Source organism: Photinus pyralis, unplaced genomic scaffold (genome assembly GCF_008802855.1).
Source record: "Photinus pyralis isolate 1611_PpyrPB1 unplaced genomic scaffold, Ppyr1.3 Ppyr1.4_LG2, whole genome shotgun sequence".
NCBI lineage: Eukaryota > Metazoa > Arthropoda > Insecta > Coleoptera > Lampyridae > Photinus > Photinus pyralis.
In genome coordinates, this window is record NW_022170403.1 from 25,308,088 (window position 1) to 25,329,085 (window position 20,998).

The 20,998-nt window shown below is 34.6% G+C and overlaps 1 protein-coding gene across 7 annotated transcripts in view; it reads right to left on the reverse strand.

Moving 5' to 3' along the window:
- LOC116164808 (maternal protein pumilio) overlaps positions 1-20,998 on the reverse strand; it is a 104,439-nt gene that overhangs the window by 67,245 nt on the left and 16,196 nt on the right. For all 7 annotated transcript variants that reach the window (XR_004144003.1, XM_031479027.1, XM_031479026.1 and 4 more), the window contains 2 exons: positions 15,747-15,864; positions 8,073-8,367 (listed from right to left, as the gene is read on the reverse strand). Coding sequence is in view for 6 of the 7 variants with exons in the window: in XM_031479027.1 (XP_031334887.1) it covers positions 8,073-8,367; positions 15,747-15,864 (413 nt within the window). In the remaining variant the exon portion in view is untranslated. The remainder of the gene's footprint in view (positions 1-8,072; positions 8,368-15,746; positions 15,865-20,998) is intronic.

The window sequence follows — 20,998 nt, forward strand, 5'->3', positions numbered from 1 at the left end:
AAGGATGCTATGCTCAGAACTGGCGCACAGTATTGATAAAATGACAGTAATCAATCACAACAGTGCGATGGGATCCTGAAGAAATGTGGCATGCAAGTTTTCCTGGTGTTTTGGCACCGCGACTCTTCATCTTGTGCCATTGCAGCTCCAGTTCTGGCTTAAGTAAAACAGGGGCTAAGAAATATAAAATGTGATTTGTGCATTTTGCAATTTAACCAATCAAACTCCTTTAATACACTATTAGCGTGGTCAAAGTACACATATAGCTTCACAAAAATCAAAAACCTCTTGAAATTTCAAATCTGAGTATTCAAAAGGGTCGTGCTTAATATGAAAAATTCTTTACGAAGATAGGTATGCAATTTTCCGGAATATTTCCCTCATATGTCATAAATGCCATATGAGGTGTGCAATTATCGCTCAATTACAGCGATAATTGCACTGTAGAAAGCGAAAGAGCCATGCGATAATTGCACTGTCCATATCCATGGCAACTGGCAACTCCTTTGGACAATTTCACAATACACCGACAATTTATAAGTAGGTAACGTCAGTTTGACAAGTAATGCTTCTTCGGGAAATATTCCCCTAAACTACACTCATGCATCAAAATAAACCTGATAATTTTTTATTCAAGCATGTTGTCAGTAAAAAAACTGCATTCGGTCATTTTCATATGTTGTTAAAAGAGCCCTCCACCTTCGGTGTCGGGCTCTTTCGCCAAAATATGAAAATAAACTCATGCAGTTTTTAGACAACATGCTTTCAAAAAAATTATCGGTAATTTTGATGCACTTGTGCAATTACCTACGATAATCGTCGAGTGAAAAATTTTGTTTTCGTTTTTTCACTGTAATTGTTTAAATATTAAATATACGGAAAAAAGGTTTAATTAAAATTTGTAGCTGATGCATTTATCGACAAAATTTGTCTGAAAAGTTTTTCTGTAAATTGATAAGTGTACGAGATATAATTAATTTCAGCGGAAGTTGATTTGTGGGTGCGCGCGAACGTCCCGTGAGCCGAATTTATTAAGGCTTGATTTAAAAGTTAATAATTTGAAAATAGCGATGCACTGAAAAAACTGACAAAGTTAATATATTTCAATGAAACTTTATCTGTAAATACTTTGAAGTATATACTTTCAAAACTTAATACAGTTTTTCTGTAAATAACAAATTTTTTAAATAATAGACAATTATTTATATCAGACGTCTTTTAGAAAATCTAACATAACTTTTTTCAGTACTAATTTAGAGAAAAACAACGTAGATATTGACGAAGATGAAGATAATGATGATGACTTCGACGATCAAACAACTATAAATGTTGATAATCAAGACACTCAAGGTTCACATTTTGAGGATAACTTCAGTGAAGATGAAAATGATATTGAGTTATATTTGAGCTTGGAAGACGAATGATACTGATTGATTTCGATATGATAAATAAATGAAAACTCTACGTTTCTACCTGTCATTGTTTATTTACTATCTTAAAATTAAAAACTTGAAAATTAATAATTATGATGTTTAAAAATACTCTTAGGAAAATTTGGTATATTTCGAAAACTAATGAAGATATCAGAAAACTTTTCAGACAAATTTTGTAAGTAAATGCATTGTCTATAATTTTTCTGTATTTTCATTATTTAAACAATTAGAGTGAAAAAACAAATAACAAAATTTTCGACCAAAGTTCTTCCGGAAAATTGCTTATCTAAATTGGTAAAGATTTTCTCATATTAAGCACAATCCTTTTAACTACCTACATTTGAATTTCCAAAAGGGTTTTACTTTTTGCTGCATTTTACGGATATTTTGTGTACTTTGACCAGGCTAACTAGNGAAAAAAGTTTCAATTAAAGTTTGTAGCTGATGCATTTATCGACAAAATTTGTCTGTAAAGTTTTTCTGTAAATTGACAAGTGTACGAGATATAATTGATTTCAGCGGAAGTTGATTCGTGGGTGGGCGCGAACGTCCCGTGAGCCGAATTGATTAAAGGCTTGATTTAAAAGTTAATAATTTGAATATTGTGATGCACTGAAAAAACTGACAAAGTTAATATATTTCAATGAAACTTTATCTGTAAATACTTTGAAGTATATACTTTCAAAACTTAATACAATTCTTCTGTAAATAACAAATTTTTTAAATAATAGACAATTATTTATATCAGACGTCTTTTAGAAAATCTAACAACTATTTTCAGTGCTAATTTAGAAAAACACAACGTAGATATTGACGAAGATGAAGATAATGATGACTTCGACGATCAAACAACTATAAATGTTGATAATCAAGACACTCAAGGTTCACATTTTGAGGATAAGTTCAGTGAAGATGAAAATGATATTGAGTTATATTTGAGCTTGGAAGACGAATGATACTGATTGATTTCTATATGATAAATAAATGAAAACTCTACGTTTCTACCTGTCATTGTTTATTTACTATCTTAAAATTAAAAACTTGAAAATTTATGATGTTTAAAAATACTCTCAGGAAAATTTGGTATATTTCAAAAACTAATGAAGATATCAGAAAACTTTTCAGACAAATTTTGTAAGTAAATGCATTGTCTATAATTTTTGATTTAAACATTTTTCTGTATTTTCATTATTTAAACAATTAGAGTGAAAAAACAAATAACAAAATTTTCGACCAAAGTTCTTCCGGAAAATTGCTTACCTAAATTGGTAAAGATTTTCTCATATTAAGCACAATCCTTTTAACTACCTACATTTGAATTTCCAAAAGGTTTTTACTTTTTGCTGCATTTTACGGATATTTTGTGTACTTTGACCAGGCTATATTCAGCTAGACTTTAATTTTTAAACCCAATTACAAAATGTGTATTTCTCAAGTAAAACTTACCAAATCAATTTATAAGTAGTCGATTGGCCAATACACTTAATTTATAAAATTCACAGCTCCACAGAACACAACCGTTATCAACAAGAAGGACTAGGTAAATGATCAATTCACTAACCAGTAGTCACTAACTAATTACACTGTAAACTATTATATTATTAACAAATGCTACTTTTATCTCAGATGCGGTATAAATTCGTTGGCGGCTTTTACAAACAAGAATAAGGTGCCGTCACGCGCCCCGTCTTCTATTGCAGGCTTGCAGGATGCCACAATCAAAACAAAAGCTCATATTACATGATAAGTAGGCTGTAAGTAAATACCATAACTGAACAATGGCGATACTGCACCTGAGCTCATTTTATTATTTATCTCTTAATTTTGTTATCTTACCAAAAAAATGCTTATTATTAAAAAGTGAAAAAGTGTAGTGGCCTTCCTTCCAACTATTTATTTAAAAAATTTTCTTGCCCTTTTTAAAGCCTTAGCCTTTCCAACCCAATTTAAGCAGACATGTCAGTTGTAAATGTCGAAAGAAATTGGGATATTTTGATGTTGCTTGTTCCTATAGCTACCTTTAACAGTTTCCCCACTTATTCCCATTTTATTGAATACATTTTTTTCAATTTTTATTCGGATTTTCTTTTTAGTAGTCGGCCATGATTTTATGACAATCGAATTTTAAACAAATCAAGGAAAGAATTCTTTAATATCATCATTGAATAATAATTCTTTATCAATGATATCATTGATTCTAATCTAAATAATTAATTCATTAATAAAAAAAGGTAGCAGTGATCAGCTAATTGGAAACACACTTATTTGAAAATAAGATCAAAGTATTTTACAACCCTCTCTTCTTCAACATATGCTCAAAATGACCGCTTTTGTGTTTGACGCAATTAAATCCTTTTTCTTAAATTCTCTCTTGTAGAGTTTTGTATCACTTGTGATTCAATGACTTGTAGTGCACTTCTCTTGTTGTGGGAAGCCTGGCATAAACTGAGTCTTTTTTATTATACCCAGAAATCTAATGGGGAAAGGTCGGGGGAATGAGTAGGCCCAAATACCTCAACATATTAATTAATACAGGAAACTCGCTACTATTTGCATTTACATAAGAGACACGTAAAAGCGCCATCTACACGGCACGGTGTGGAATATCGACAAATTAAGGAGTAAATTAATTATATTACTAAGTTTACTTCATATTTAAGATAATGTGATATTACTAAATACCTTAATATTATCAATCTATCCATAACAATAGCAAACAAAGCACGTAAAATCATCAGTAGAGTTTAAATCAAGTATGACCACTTTACTGTTGACAGTCCTTACCGCAACGTCGTGGCACTGTACCGGTTCCCAACGTCAGTTTCCTGTATTAATATATTAGGGAATTAGGGTATGTATTTGGTAGGCCCAATTTTCCAATGCAATTCCCTGGAAAAGCGGTATCTAAAAACTCAGAAATGCATTATGTGCAGGGGCACCATCTTGTTGGTATTACAATATGTTCCTTCAGATGCACAACTTCTGTTGCAGGAACAACATAACGTAAAATTTCCAAATAACGTTCTGCATTCAAATTTTCTTGATACACATGGAAACACAAACTCTTGTTATATTTCAACGCACAAAACACATTAAAATTCCAGTACTTCTTGATTCAAAAAAGGATTTTGATCCCACCTGTAATGTGAGCGATGTGGATATCCCTCAATGAATGCAGGGCAAGCAGGTGCTGCGATTCTGTCTATTTCACCATTAACAATTGAATTTTAAAATCTTCATGGGTGAAACCATTTTTCAATTATCCCAATTATCTATAACAGGTGACGGATTAGTGTCACTAGATTTCTTTAAAATTCGATTGTCATATAATCATGGTCACGACTATTAAAAGGAAAATCCGAAACAAATGGTATCAATTCAATGAAATGGAAATAAGACTGCTATTGTTCATAATCTACATTTGGCTAAATCCCATTCATTAAAACTGATCACTATCTATTGGTAGCAAGAATAAAAAAGTGAAAAATCACAAGGAAACACCTATAAACTTTCTAGCATGAACATTGCGAAAAAATATAATGAGACAACACATGTAAAAATGGCAGGAACAGCTGGCAACATAAGAAACACCTCACTACAACAACTATGGATAAAATTCAAGAATGTGACGGTAGCGAGCTCGAGAGAGATATGCGGAGATGCAAGCATTCTAACAAACATAAACAAACATCATGGTAGACACACGATATTAGGGAGAAAGTGGCAGGAAAAAATTTCTAGCAAACAGAAGTAACGAAAACTAGAATTTATACAAAGAACAAAAAAGGTCGAAGGATACTATTATAACACCTAAACTAACTGCTTGGAACAAATTTAGAGAAAAGCTAGAAAGTGCAAAAACCATCAAAAGTTATTTTACAAAAAGCTCAAATCCCTCAAGAAGGGAAAGACGATCATAGCTATGGAAATTAAAAACCGCTATGGCGAGAAAATTAAAAATGAGAAGCAAATGCTAGACGGAGAAAATGATAAAAGTTCTACAGCATACAAAATGCGTAAATGAAAATGTTACAGAAATAATACCAATTGGAAGACATTGAAGCAACAATCAAAGAAATAAAGCACCCAGACATGACAACAAAGAAATGATAAAAAATATGAGCTTTTCCCAGGAGTAGAGTAGCTAAGAGCAATATATACCAAAGCATAGGAGGAAGAAAGTGTACCTCACGATTGAGGTAGGTGCGATTGTGCCCCTACATAATAAAGGTGATAATAAAGATTGTAACAATTACAGAGAGATAACATTAATACGTGCTGTGATGAAAATTTATGAACAAATACTAAATAAGAAACTGACAGGAATCACAGAACAAACCCTTACAGATACGGAAAGCGGATTCAGGAAAGGAAGATCAATGCAGAATCATATATTCACAATTAAACAAATAATAGAAAAGAAGAAACTAGGAGGAAAAGTCTATTTTGCATTTATTCTGCAAATAATATTTAATATCAATATAACAAGTGAAATTTTACGCACTTTTAAAAATCTCCAAAATATATAGGGTGGTCATTATGAAAAATGTAATTTGGGGCCGTATAAAAAACGAAACATGCTGTATAAAAACTGTGTATGCGACTACATAAAAAAGTATTCTAGGAAAGATGTGGCCAAAATCAATTATCTTTAGTAATAAGAAAGTTATGGGGCATTAAATCAACTAAAATCGCCCGCTAACGGTCAAACAACTAGAGGTAGCTGAATTCTGTTTGCACCAGTGATTTTCTCTTTAAAGTTGCCTAAGTCCATTTTTTTCTATCTGTTAAAATAAAGAGTGTTTCCATCAGAAAGTGTCCAATTTAGACTACCCATTATTCTGTGGATATGGAACAAAATCATCCAATATATTTGATGCATTTCAGTCAGTCATTCATCAGTCTTCGATCAGATAGTTTGATCTTCCACGCCGCTTCAAAATTCGATTCATCTTGTGCTTTGTTCAACACTGCCGATGAATAAGTGCTTTGAAAAGTATTCGTCGTTCACCATTGCTGGCTTCTACCACTCACGTAGGACTAGAGGAAAAACATATTATGACTGCATAGGGACTATAACCTTATTTCGTGCTTAATTTAAAGCGAGTATAAGACTTTCAGCAGTCTACCAGTATAATACGGCATATTAATATCTAAAACTAAGTGGAACCTGACCAATAGTACAATATTAAGCAGCATAATTATGCCTACTAAGGATGACCTGTGTATACAAACACCATAATCAATTATTACAATTATTGCAACACACTTTGCCTAAGATTTTCGTAAAACGCATCATCATATAACAACCTTAGCTTATTGAAGTACGTGTTTTCACCTTTTTAGCTCTATGCAAACATGTTAGGGAATATCAACAAATATTCTGGTGCTGGACATAAAAACTCAAAATTTAATTTCAAATTTGTATACTTATCCCACATTGCTCAATATTGCATGGATTTTTAACATACCTACTCATTAGTACGATTACTTTTTGCAGTGAGTAAACTAAGTAAAAGTGGCCATTGGCCGAGCTCTCACGCATTAAGACAAGGAATTCTGTCCATTGCATGAAAGATTATATACAATGTTAAAAAGGTGGTCATACTGATGGCATGACAGTGTTTGCCAATAAGTTTGAATGTAGTGTTCATAGTGAAAATTTTAAAGTGACTTGTAATAAATAGAAGATTAAACAATTGAAGAGCACCACTGTGTAACTGCTGAAACATAGGCCTGAGAAAAGTTTCCCAATTACTTTCATTTAAATTTGCATTTCATCCTACAAATTTGACTTGATTAAAGGTTTACAAGGACATGAATATGTATGCATTAACTGAAATTCATAAACTTTCTGAAACTTACGAAGCTTATAAACAAAATTTTGAGTACTTCTTACTTAATAATTAACTTCAAGTTAGCAAAATTTACCTATGTGTATTGCCTTCAGCTTTTTAGAGAAACTGAGGGTTTCAACTAATTTAAATGCAGAGCAAAAAAGTAATTATATTCAAAAATAGTGTCAATTAGACCAAGTTGTGAATTGTTTGAAGAATATTAAACTGATGACATATTCTGAGAAGGTATGTTTGGGCCATAAAGCAACCTCATAATGATAGTAGTGTAATCTCAGAAATAAAACATAATAGTTGTGTTTTGCAGATTCACCAAGTTCAATAATTAAAATGACTTAATTAATGCAGATATAAATACTAAAACAAAAATAGAAAGATTCAATCACCTTTACTACGAAATGTAAACAAAACAACCGCTAGCTCCCTCTTTAGCAATCTATTGGCAGTTCAGCGCAGCGCTCCCGCAAAATCATTACATGAGTCAAGCGACTGTTGAACAGATGGCGCGGTAGTAGTCCCATTTAAAATTTAAATACCAAACATCAGTGCGCAGAGGCGGAGAGAATCGTCACCTTGGTAACCGGCGATCAACGCACGTGTCATTGACACGACCCAAGGTAGCCGAAAAGACCTTGAGCACCAGACTAGCAAGATCAGGCTGTGTAGAAGTAGAAATCGTTTTCCTGACAACACTTTCATTACCTTCTGTACAAAGTATTTACTCTGGAGGATGTATTATTGTTGGTTGTAGCAACAAAAGCCCAGTAAAATAATCGCAACTTACTTAAACGCTTTTTCGTCTTCCGATAATTGTCCATTCTGTACAGGTTGGCCGTTTACTTCCTCTTTTGGACTTTGTGGTTTATCCTTATCTTTGTCATCTAAGTGTAATGCTCTTATTCGAGGTTCCAGTCCTATATTATCTTTATTTGTGGGCGAACTCCCCAAAACGTATTCGACCATTTTTACACCTAAGCCACCGGTGTCGGATCCGCGCGGCGATAAGATACTTCCAGTATCTCCACCAGCAAATCCTCCTCGTCTTCCCATGGCCAAAGGAGAGGACACCGCGTGATCCCCTGCGCAAAAATAATTAATGTTAGCAACACAGTTATCTAGTGGGCGAGCAGAGCTATCAATTAGAGAGGTAAATCAAATCCGCGATCCCAGAGTATTATTAATTTATTGATTCCTTATTTGTATATTAAGCATGCGCGCGTGCGAAATCTTGAAGGCACAACTCAACCTTATTCGTGCGATTATCATAAACTCTAATGATTAACAATAAATAAAAGGAGATGTAATTACGCCTCCGGAGCTTATTTTCAAGGCGCATTCGCCGATTTATTCCGAAAATTTGTTACGTATGCATTTTAATGATGTAATTTAAATTACACAAGAAATGCTTATTTAAGGAAGCGTGTTTGGCATTTATTACCGTGCAATTTTATTCTCTGCCCTAAATGTAAATTTTGGCAAACGTGCAGTAAAACAATCGTTTCATCATTCGAGGGGATTCTTCGTAAGCGTCACCATAATAATAATGCTCTCTCAATTATGTGGGAAAGCGCGTCTAAGGATTCAAGAGGGCTGGAACCGTTTCACTACTCCGACGAAAAAGTACATGATATCTTGTAACCTCTGATTAGACCTTATTTTATTTGGTTGTAAACAAAAACTTTAATTAGTTCCGCAGTAATTAGGTGTAATTCGAACATTGTCGTTGCAATAAATAATAACAAATGGCCTCGATAAACTTTTATTGATGATAGAACACGTTTCGTCACTGTGCAGGTTAAGAGTTTTTGATTGCGCCACGCTTATTAGACTGAAAATTCTGTCGCAATGTGCACTTCCACGGTTTCAAATTTGAAATAATGGTGCACAAAAACAGATCAGTAACCATTTAATGCGCTCATGACCCCTAGACGCATATTACCAGATATTCCTCGATCATTTTAGAACATTGTAAAGTACCACAATTGAAAATCCGACAGACAGTCTCGAATTGCTAAATAAATGTTCGTGAAACAAACGAGTATAAATTAATACTATTGTTAGTAAATAAATCTCAATCAATTCGTTCATGTTTGATGTATATTGTGAATCTGCTGCAATATATCAATCAACGTGGTCTCGCGTAGTGTCAACATTGTGATTACTCGTACCTACGCCGTAAAACTGCATGTTAATATGGTTAAGTAATATTGATACTTTTGGTAACAATTTATTTTAATTTTTTAATCAGTGCATTTATGTTCCCATTCAACATGCAAATAAAAACAAAATTAATAAAAGATTGCAATACTACACTTGGCGTGAGAGGTTACAAATGTTTTTTTAATTGCTATTTTACAAATAAAAAATAACCCATTTGAATATTATGTATAGCAGACCACGTGCGGTGCGAAGTCGGTGGACTATAAACGTAGTTTCGCGGTTTTTATTAAAAAAAAAACAAAAAACAAGTTTTTTATGGAGAGGAGGGGGGGGGGGCAAGACTATTACCATCTACCACTTTAATGACAAGCCAGGCGAAAAGCAGACAAATAAACGAAGGGTAAAAAATGCTTCTTTTGGGAGCAAGCTTTTGTAAAAAATTTCCAAAAATTCTCACCCCAAGATCTAGACAACGCTCTCATTTTAGAAATATATCGAACATGCATAGGTAGAGTTCAGATAGTTTAAATCCGCTCATTTTTAGCGCATTTCCACAAAAATAAAAAAAAATGCGCTATTGTGGCCACTTTGTCCGTCCGTCCGCTCGTTTTGCGACGCTACTAGTTTTTTATCTTAAGAGCTATTGTTCTACTTTTTTCGCTATTTGGTTCGTTATGGTGTCGAGTCTTGTACCAAGGAAGGATTTTTTTCTGTACCGCTTACAAAAAAAGTTATTGTAAAAAAAAAACAAAAAACCGTTTTTTACATGTTCCATAATTTTACACTTTTGCCGTTTATTAACGATCCTAGAGATCGTTTATAATTTTGCATTGCTATCTGTCGTCTGCATGCTGGTCTGTCCGTCTGTTCCTTTGTCTGTCTGTCCATCTATCTGTCCGTGTGAACAATAACTTTGTTTAGAAATGTTCGATCGCTTTTACATCTCCGTTACTTATTAACTGAATTGCTTGAAATTCAATATGGGCATAGCTTTAGCCATATAATACGCAATGCCAAAAGTTGAATCGAATCGATTCAAAATTCACAGTTCCCTTTTCGCATCTCGACCATTTATAAACCGAATTGCAAACTTTTTTACTTATAAAAGTATTTGAATGAAATTTGATACATAGGCACTTGGAATAAAGGAAAATCAAACGCCAATTTAAAAATTTGGTTTTGCGCATGCGCAGTGCCAACTTTTTTATTTATGGAAGAATTTAAACGAAATTTGATACATAGGCACTTGGGATAAAGGAAAATCAAACGCCAATTTCAAAATTTAGTTTTGCGCATGCGCAGTGCCAACTTTTTTATTTATGGAAGAATTTAAACGAAATTTGATACATAGGCACTTGGGATACAGGAAAATCAAACGCCAATTTCAAAATTTGGTTTTGCGCATGCGCAGTGCCAACTATTTTATTTATGGAAGAATTTAAATGAAATTTGATACATCGGCACTTGGAATAAAGGATCATCGAGCGCCAGTCTCAAAATTTTCTTTTGCGCATGCGCAGTGCCAACTTTTTTATCTATGGCACCATTTAAGTGAAATTTGATACTTAGGCGCTTGGAACAAAGGAAAATCTAAAAATGTTTTTAAATTTAGGTTTGCGCATGCGCAGTTCCAACTTTCTTATTTAGAAAAGCATTGAAATGAAATTCTTCTCATAAACTGAAATTGAAGTAACACGTCCAAAATGGATTGTCCATGTGCAACGCTATCTTTCATATTTGTGGCCGGATTTTTACGATTTTAACAGAAGTTGCATCTTATAAATGGGAAATGAATGCAAGTGGAAATGCGCTTTATGTAAATCGTTTACGATTACTTTTTAACTTGTAACTGTTGCACATGTCCACTCCACCTCGGCAAACACTTGTTTTCGTATTTCCTTTCAACGTTTGACTGACCTGAAGTGCACAAGAAAAATGATTTGCTCGTTCTTTCGGAAATGATCCAACAGTACAAGAAACGAAATTGATACTTTCCTGAAAATATAAACTGAGAAAGCGCGACGCTAGTATAAGCCACTTGGAATCTCTAGAAAAATGCAAACGGAACATGACAAAAACTGCACGACCAAATCTGATGGCGTTTAGCCGAAAAGATTAACCATTTAAGCGCTCTTAAATAAGCGACCTTTGCACCACATAATTGAGGTGCTTCGGAATATTATACAGCTTAGTTATTGCAGGATCTCAATTTCTGTCACAAGGAAGTGATTCGTTCAATTTCCGGATTAACATACTTGGCAAACCGGGAAAACATACAAATCTCATACAATTGCTGCAAGTGCTGATGCCCACAATAAGATTATTGCTGTTGGGGGTTAACTTTTCTACACATTCTTATCATGTAACATATTTGAACGTGATTAAATACCATATTGGAATTTACCACGTACCGTCTCGAGTCGTCTACAAAGAATGTTTATTACGTAAATGTATGTACATAAATTTGCAATTGAAAACGTTAAAGTACAACGTCTCCCTAATTCCCTTGTAGACATTTCTTCATTACTCCAATTTTGAGGGCGGCTGCCATCTTGCAGCGGAAGGTTCGACATCGCTCTATATTTTCCTTTTCGAGTAAAGACGTCGAACAGACGGACGAACAGACCGAAAAATTCTCCTATTTTCGATATAGATCGGTTTGATATTCCCATTTATGAATAGATTCGAATTCTAGCTTGAACGCGCAACTATGGATTGATTAAATTCATTTTTCTTCTACAAATCTACCAAATTTTAGTCCGCCTTGAGATGTTATCAACTTTAGGTCAGAAATTGTGCTTAAAAAAACGGCGATTTTGCAATTTTTCCATGCGCCCACATCAAGAACAACAAACGAAAATTAATTGAGACCCAATGCGCGAGCTGCTATCTAATAAACATTGCATGTAGCCAGTCGATAGAACATTTATCGATTAACAATTTAATTAAGAGCCTTCAAACACGGCAAAATGAAATTTAATTAACATTTGACGCCGATATCGGTATGGAATATGATCCGACATTGTATTTGGTACACAGTTTACAATAAGCCAGATAATGTTATTGTTTCAATAACTCAAAACGAAATTTCTAATGAAGAATGACACTTATACGAATGGCCCGTCCACTGCATTTCATACACGCGTTATTAGCCAACAAAGCTTCAAGAATATTCTTTAGAAATAAAATTAAAGTAATAGTATTAGTTCTATTCATAGACTGCGTTAATGGATTACTTACGGTGGTAGGTAGAAAAATAAAATTATTTCATTTCCAAACTTCTTGAATAAGCAAAATTCAGTCCTGATCAGATATCGAAATGACGTAAATCTCGGCCAATCATCCAATTAAATAAAAATTAGAATCTGACTCATTTTTCTATAGTAGTACTTGACGATTGAAGTGTTTCTTTTTCCATTTTTGAGAAAGATGAAGATTACCCGAAAGTATTAATGCGTATTGACAGGAAATCAAATAGGTACGTGTTCGGTATAGAAGTGAAATGATCTCATCTCGTCGTACATTTTTGAATATTGTGAGCTTTCAATTGCAGGGAATTTCCGCATTTTTTGTCAACAAATTTTTTCGCGCCGGAAATTACGCATCGTTGTCGATAAATAAATGTATCAATAAATTCAAGTCTTATCATTAGAATTACCTAGGATCTGGCACAAAAAATTGTAAAGAAGTCAATTATACAACAATTTAAAGTTAATGACAGTTAATTTAGAATGAATCATTCGATTAACGTTTATAAATCCCAATAACTGGCCTTTTCTACTTGGACGGTGTAGTCCGCGTTTTAAAAATAAAATCAATTTCTAATCTACACGATGTATATACGAGCAATTCATGATAACGTAATTTATTAAATTCGTTCTGTACAAAAATAGTTTTCTCGCACGCGAATACACCCACATTTCGTGCCTTATACAATACGACCTTTGCCGTGGCTATTTTTTATTGCATATCTCAATTAGGATCATCTACAATAAATACACATTTTTTTAGTCGTCTCGATACACATCAAAATGGGTTGATGTCGAAAGGCCGTTTTGTTTACACTCCGGAATTAGCGGTTAAATCAAACTTTTCTCACGTAGTTATTATCAACAGAGCGAGATTGAACGTTATATAAATAAAAACCTACGAACTTTTTCAGTTTTAAACTACATTTCGGCAGTTTTAAATTTACCAACGGTTTTGGACATTTGGGGTCATGAGCGTATTATTTGCTAAATAATTTTGCATGCGTAATTCATAGCGTGACAGAAAAGTTCCACTGTTGCGCTATTATGCGTATTTTTTAGAATATCATATTATGTTTTATTGATTTATTGACGCATCAAGTTTTCCAAGTTTCACAATAAATAAATTAAAAAACCGCGAGAACGATTCAAAAATTGCCCTCAAACCACTACCAGGAGGTTAATACACTTTGTGTACTCAATTGCTCCGGCACTCGACTGTATAGTCATTTGGTTTTGTGTACGCGTTTCAATTTTTGGCACTGCATGATAAGGTCAGAAAACTGGAATAGTACTATGCGATCAAAAATGAGTAGCTGTCGAGTCACCTTTGGAATTTTTGTTTATATGGGAAATCGTACTTCCAAAGGCGACTCGACCACCACTCATTTTTGATCGCCCGTTATAACAAATGACTATCAGAAAATACAAAAAGTCATGAATTGAAATTAACTACATACAGAAAAACAAATCACGTGGGAGACGATCTTCTTTTCCTCTAATGGGGAAACCACAAAGAAAATGTGCCAAGTTCTTGACAGAAGTGTAGGGAATAAACGTTTCCAAAAGAAAGTTTATTATTTTCTGATTTTTCAATTATCTCTAGTTTTACTTTTATTGATGTACCTATCTCGAATTTGTCCTTTTGAATGTTGTAATTTTTTTCGAAATTCGTTCGGAATTCCGGAAATATCCGAAGCACTAAACGAATTTCAACCCGGGTTAGCTGCTCCGCTTGATTGGTTGTCTTTTCGTACTAGCTACTTTGAGAGGAAGGGAGATTTTTATTAAAAAACAATTAGTATTTTATCCAAGAAGTTTACTATAGAACCGCTAAAGACGGTAATTTCAGGATCAGAATTTTAATGTTTTATAAACGGTAATCCGAAGAAGGTGGAAGTGGGGGTCACTATCTAGTGGACATCTGGTTTGTATCCGAGTTCAGAAATGGAAATTTTGTCAAGTGGGTAGCTGCAGAGCGGCTAATTGAGACAAAGGTCTTTGGGCTTAATTCTGATGCAAAAACCGAGCAAGTGCACCATTAATATCATTTGAAAACGACAAACCGACAGTATTTCGAGGATGCCGCAAAAACCTCGGATATTGCCCAAGCATGATACAAATCTTACATGGCGATAACTCTTGCGAAACCCTGAAACGCAAGGTTTTAACGTGAATTTATTAGACGTGGACATTGTTAAGGTCCCACATTCAAAAATAAGTTCAATTAACCTTGATTCGTCGCGATAAAATCGTTCACCTTAAACGCGAAAAGGGCAGTGTAGGTAGGGGGTGACTATTAATTTTCACCAAGTACGTGTACTCATAACACAAAACGTCTAGGCGACTCCTACAATTATGTACGAAATCAATTTCCATTACGGCGATGAATATACCTATAGGGCAAGCAAAACAAGTTATGTAATTACGAGATTACTACGCTATTTAATATCGATTTTTAAAGCGAACAAAGCGAAAACAAAAAAAATTGAGCGTAATTCGCCGGCGCCAAGTATCAAATCCCGATTTAGGTGAGGCTTTTAAAGCGTCGCCATGGGGCTAAATCTATTAGTACGTATCGGTAAGAGCAGACGAGAACGAGGGTGAGTGCAAGAACGGGTGCGGCGGCGGTAATGAGAACGACGACGACGTTGTGATTGAAATCAGATCGGCTGGGACGGTTTCCACGGCAACAGACGCCGTGCGTGTCCATGACGACGAAAGCACACCCGCCCTTCTATAAACGCACATATTTTTTATGGGCGTCGTTGTCGTCTACCATCCATCGAAAATGCTCTCGTTATTTTTGATTACCTTTCAAAGACATATGAATCTTTTTCGAAACTGGAGAAGACACGAGAGCAAAATGTGGAAAATCGAATTGCGGGAAAGTTTTGCTGGCTTCTTAGTTAATCCCAGGGAAATTTGTCTTTCAAATTAATTTTCGGCGTTCGAAGGTTACGGTTTGGAAGGTAATTGAGTTCGCTTCCACTTCTCGACGAGGCGCGCAATTACCTACTCAAAAGAAAATCGTAAATAATTTCACAAACCTGGTGCAGCCCACGTCGGGTCCCTCCAAACGCCGTCATGATGATTTAGATGATGTAGTGCGAGCGATTTTCCGTCCTTTGTTTCCAAACCCCACAGTTTCTTCGCTGCGGGAGCAATCTGAAATGAATAATTAAAATGAACAAATTGAATGCGAAATATATTGTAATATCTAATAATGCGAAACCGCATAAACAATAAGCTATGGATTTATTTACGAGGGCGATTCGTTATTTAGTTCGGATATTTATAGAAAACACGTGGGAATTTTGAATTATTATGCACTTCGAAGAAAACGCATCGATACAATTTTCTTTTAATCTACCGTGAATAATAAATTTCGAAGGTAATGGAGGCATTTTTAATGAGAGAGGTACTCCACAGAAAAACTGGCATAAACTAGGACCCTAGTTAAAAAATTTACTTAAAAAAAAGGATCCTTGAGCTGTTCTTAAACTTTTAAGAAAGCGAAACACACGCGGCCATGAAGGTCCATTTGTTTCAGAATATGAATATTTAACATAATATCGCATCAAAAATTACGGCGAGTAGTCTCGCATTTTCCGGCGTGAAGTATGTATACAGGGTGGTGACTTGCGTAACGCATCATAGGGATTTCAATGTAAAATTCGTAACATGCGATTATTGGCTCCCCAAATTATTTTAGAGCAAAAATTTATTAAGGTTTTTTGTAGAAACAAATTTTTACGTCAATAAACCGTATTAGTTTTCAATTTTTTGCATAATAAAGACGGAAAATTGGAGAAATAAAACCCCCCATCTTTTCAATAATCTGTGATGCCATGGAATTTTATAATACAAAAACTACGCCAATATCCGTCATGCCATGGAATGTCTGCTATAAAACAAATCAAATTCTATCAAAAAGTATTATATTTAGAACATCGAATTCAACATAAAGAAAGACCAAATTACTAAAAACGGTTTCCTAATATAACAATTTACAATAAATGTTCGAATAAGTCCCCATTAAATGCAAGACAGTAACCATCGATCATAAAATCCATTTCGAACTGCTGCTAATTGATAACTGGATATCTTTTTGTTTTAGAAAATTCCATGGCATCGCAGATTATTGATAAGATGGGGGTTTTATTTTTCCAATTTTCCGTCTTTATTATGCAAAAAATTGAAAACTAATACGGTTGATTGGCGTAAAAAATTTTTTCTACAAAAAACCTTAATACATTTTTGCTCTAAAATAATTTGGGGAGCCAATAATCGCATGTTATAAATTTTACATTGAAATCCCTATGATGCGTTGCGCAAGTCACCACCCTGTATAACTATTTACTATTTATGTTAATGTGGGAAGGGAGTACTCATAGTATCGTCCCCTATGGATCTTCATCAAATGCGAATATTTCAAAAATAAGTGTCAGATGTATACGAGCAACATTGTGGTACAGCCCTGGACAGTCGACAAGTCACAACTGCCCGGTTTCACAAACGATGATGAATATTAATCAATGATTAAAAATATTAGAATGTTAGCCACCTTTGATTATACGCTCATGTTTCCCATTCTAATATTTTTAATGAGTGATTAATTAAACTTAATCATCCTTTGTGAAACCGGGCTTAAATGCGTCACTTCAGATGCCGATTTCAACAGACAAAAAAACACTTTCCCATTGCCATTTTCAAAACAACGTTTCGTTTCGGAAAAATCATCAGCAACTTTCTGTTTGATGTGACCCGTAAAAAAAGCACACACTGTATTGAGTAGCAATTTTTATTAGGAATCCAACGATATACGACAAACAAAAAAAAAACAAAATTACGAACTGTGGTTTCAACAGAATGGTGCACCCGCGCCCTAATCGTGCGAGGAGAAAATTTGTCCGATAGGTATTCTTGCACGATTAGGCATTGTGAACGGGTGCACCATTCTGTTGAATCGCATATCGTTGTATTCATAATAAAAAATGCTACTTAATGCAGGTGAGTGTTTTTTTTGTATCTGTTCAGATAACATCAGAAAAAAGGACAAACGAAATGGGCAAATTTCGGGATTTTCTGGGATATCTTCGAACGTAATAGAAATTTTGTAGTTTTCTTTAAAGTATGATAATTGATATTGATAATAATTCTTTAATTGCGCGTATTTTTGCAACTACAATATTTTGGCGCCTTTTTTTTCATATTGTCGAATTGTTTAGTTCCGATCGAAAAAGTACTATTTACCCACTTTTACCCGAATAAGCCCGAAAAAACCCAATTGGGCCCAGCGGGTTGGGGTTTTTTCAAACCGAGTTTCAAACCCTGCGAAAAACCGCGCGTAGGACTATTTCAGCCTTCCAGAATGCTCATTATGCTAGTCACCTATGACCTTTTTATACTCGTCTAGATACATACTGAAGCAAGTGAAGTACGCTGCCTTTGGGATAAATGAGCTACTTCTGTTTACTTGAAAAACGTATTTCACTCACACGAATAAAACACTATCAAGAAGGTGGTAGGAGAGGTGGTACTTGGTAGGTAAAGGATATACTTGAATTCGAGCTTGGATTAAATCAAAAAGTTAGACTTTCTCTACTTTTTTAAATAAAATTCATGACTTATTCCAATTCTGTTTCCAACATTTTCTACACACTTCTGAAACATTTTAAAAATTTCTTAAACATTTTTAATAGGTATGTCTACACGCTTTTAATACAATACCGGTACCGATAGTGCTCAATGCAATATTCAAGTGCTCAATGCAATATCAAGTGCTCAATTCAATATTGAAATTCATCGGACTGGATTATAATGCTTTAAAGCTTATACGTAATTACCTGAGTGATAGATGCCAAAGAGTAACTCTAAATGGAGTGGACTCCGAGCTTACGACTGTGTCTAGAGGTGTTCCGCAAGGTTCCATATTAGGACCCTTGTTATACACAGTTTATACATTTAATTTGTTGACAGGACTAAAACACTGTAAATACCATCTCTATATGCGGACGATACCCAGTTGTATTACTTTTTTACAAGAACTGAACTAGAAACCTCTTTGGCATGTATCAATGATCTATAAAATGTACACAAGGCATCGGAAGATCATTCGTTAATAATTAACCCTGCAAAATCGTGTTTTATAGTGTTCGGTGATGACAACATTGGCATACACAATAAAATTGCATTAAAAATTGGCAATGACTCAATTCCATCGGTGAAGTGTGTAAAAAATCTTGGTGTGCTTATTGATTGTAAATTGAGATTTACCCAACACATCGACAACCTTATTGCTTCGGCTTACGGTCAATTGAGGAGTCTTTACTCAAGTCGTCATATTCTTGGTACCAAACACAAGACTGTTCTCTGTGACTCGTGGTTCTGTCGCGATTTAACTATTGCGATGTTTTGTATGGTCCATGTTTGTTAGCTAAAGACCGTGACAGAATTCAGCGAGTACAGAACTCGTGCTTACGTTTCGTGTTTGGTATCAGGAAATATGACAGAATTTCGCACACCTTACCTCGACTTGGTTGGTTGAATATGTTGGAAAGAAGGCGACTGCATGCTTCGTCACTTTTTAGAAAAGTTTTAACTTATAAGATACCACCGTACCTGTACGATAAAATCACCTTCCGGACCGATGTGCATCATTTAAATCTGAGGCACAGGGGTTTAGCTTCCATCCCAATGCACAATTTAGCAATGTTTCAACACTCGTTTTCATTTAACATCTGCAAATTCTGTAATAATTCGGTGTACAGACAGTTATTGCCCCTGTCCGAAGATGCCTTTAAACGGAAAATTAAAAAATTATTAATCAGAGAGCGATAATTTAACATAATTTTATTATTGTTTTGTTTTTTTGTTTTTCTTTCCTTTGTTGGTAGGTAGTTACTTAGTAGATTTGTGCTTGTTTTCAATCAAAATTGAACTGCTAATTGTTTTATTTCGTAGAATCTATGTGTATAAGTATATTCTTTATGTGTCTAGGGGTACAGGTGGAAGAACAGGTAACCTACTGGTTTATCTGACCCTGAACCTATTGGTTATGGTATAGGAACCATTTTTTTCCTAATCAATAAAATCCATTATTATTATTATTATTATATGGATGAAAATTTAATCCCGCACCTAAAAAACATAGGAAATTGGGTATTCAATGGCTTCTGTCCACACTAGTTTTTCCTTGGCAAGTGGAAAATCGTTTCTCTATGGAATTGTGCGTGTTAAGAAACTTCTAGGTCGTCTCGTTTCGTTAATTTGCGAGGGCTGCTTAGTCTCCAAAAAGAAACTCTTGCGAACAAAAGGAAACGAGTAGAGGGCTAAGTAAATGAAATAGTGCAATAACAATAAAATGCGTTCAAGAGTGCTGGCTTTACTTTTATGTGGCATGTGACTCTAAAGGGATCCCATGTACCTACTCCGTATGTGATATTTTTTGCTAATAAAAATAAACTAAAACGGGTTTTAGGCAAAAAAATTGATGTCCAACCAGAGAACGTAGCGGGAGTGCAAAGAGAAAAAATGTCAATCGAACAGAGATGAAGTAATTTCATTGATATAACTTTGCAGTTATGCAAATCTGAAATATCCGCCCCTTATACGCTAACACCCCAAAACTGGCCATTTAGGACAGTCACGTTTACGCTACGACAAACTGGAAGCGCACTGCGGTATTACTTTAGAAACCGAGCGAAGGGATAAATGCGTTAAACTGTTGACGGGTGAAATCTTGTTCTCTTGGAAAAACACACGACTTTGGAAAAGTAGGTGCGCAAATGCTCTTTGTGGTTCATTAAAACTAGTTTATCGGGGAACCGCACCCTAAACTCTTTATTTACACAGGATAATAATCATTCTCTGGTTGACTCGTTAGTAGATCAGATAACAGAAATACCAAACGCAGTAAAAGAGTCACAAAATAAGATATCGTCAAATAAAGGGTTGAAATCGTAATGGAATAGCGCATTAGAATACTCCCAAAGTTTTTTCGGGATCTTTCCGACTCTACTCACCCATTCATTGCCTTCAGACACACGAAATTTCCGTTATAAACATTTCACAATTGACGTGGCGAACGTTGTATGTACCTATGGGTACATTGACACAAGAGAGGGATAATAAATAAATAAATTAAATAAATTTCCGAAACAGCGTGCACATTTTAAATCCTTTGAGGTTTTGTGAGTTAACGAGATGCTGTATATTAAGAGTGCTATAAAAATCAAATTCGAGTCAGTCACCCACTATTTGTTGTAGGGATGTTTCATTTTTTTTAAATTATTTATTA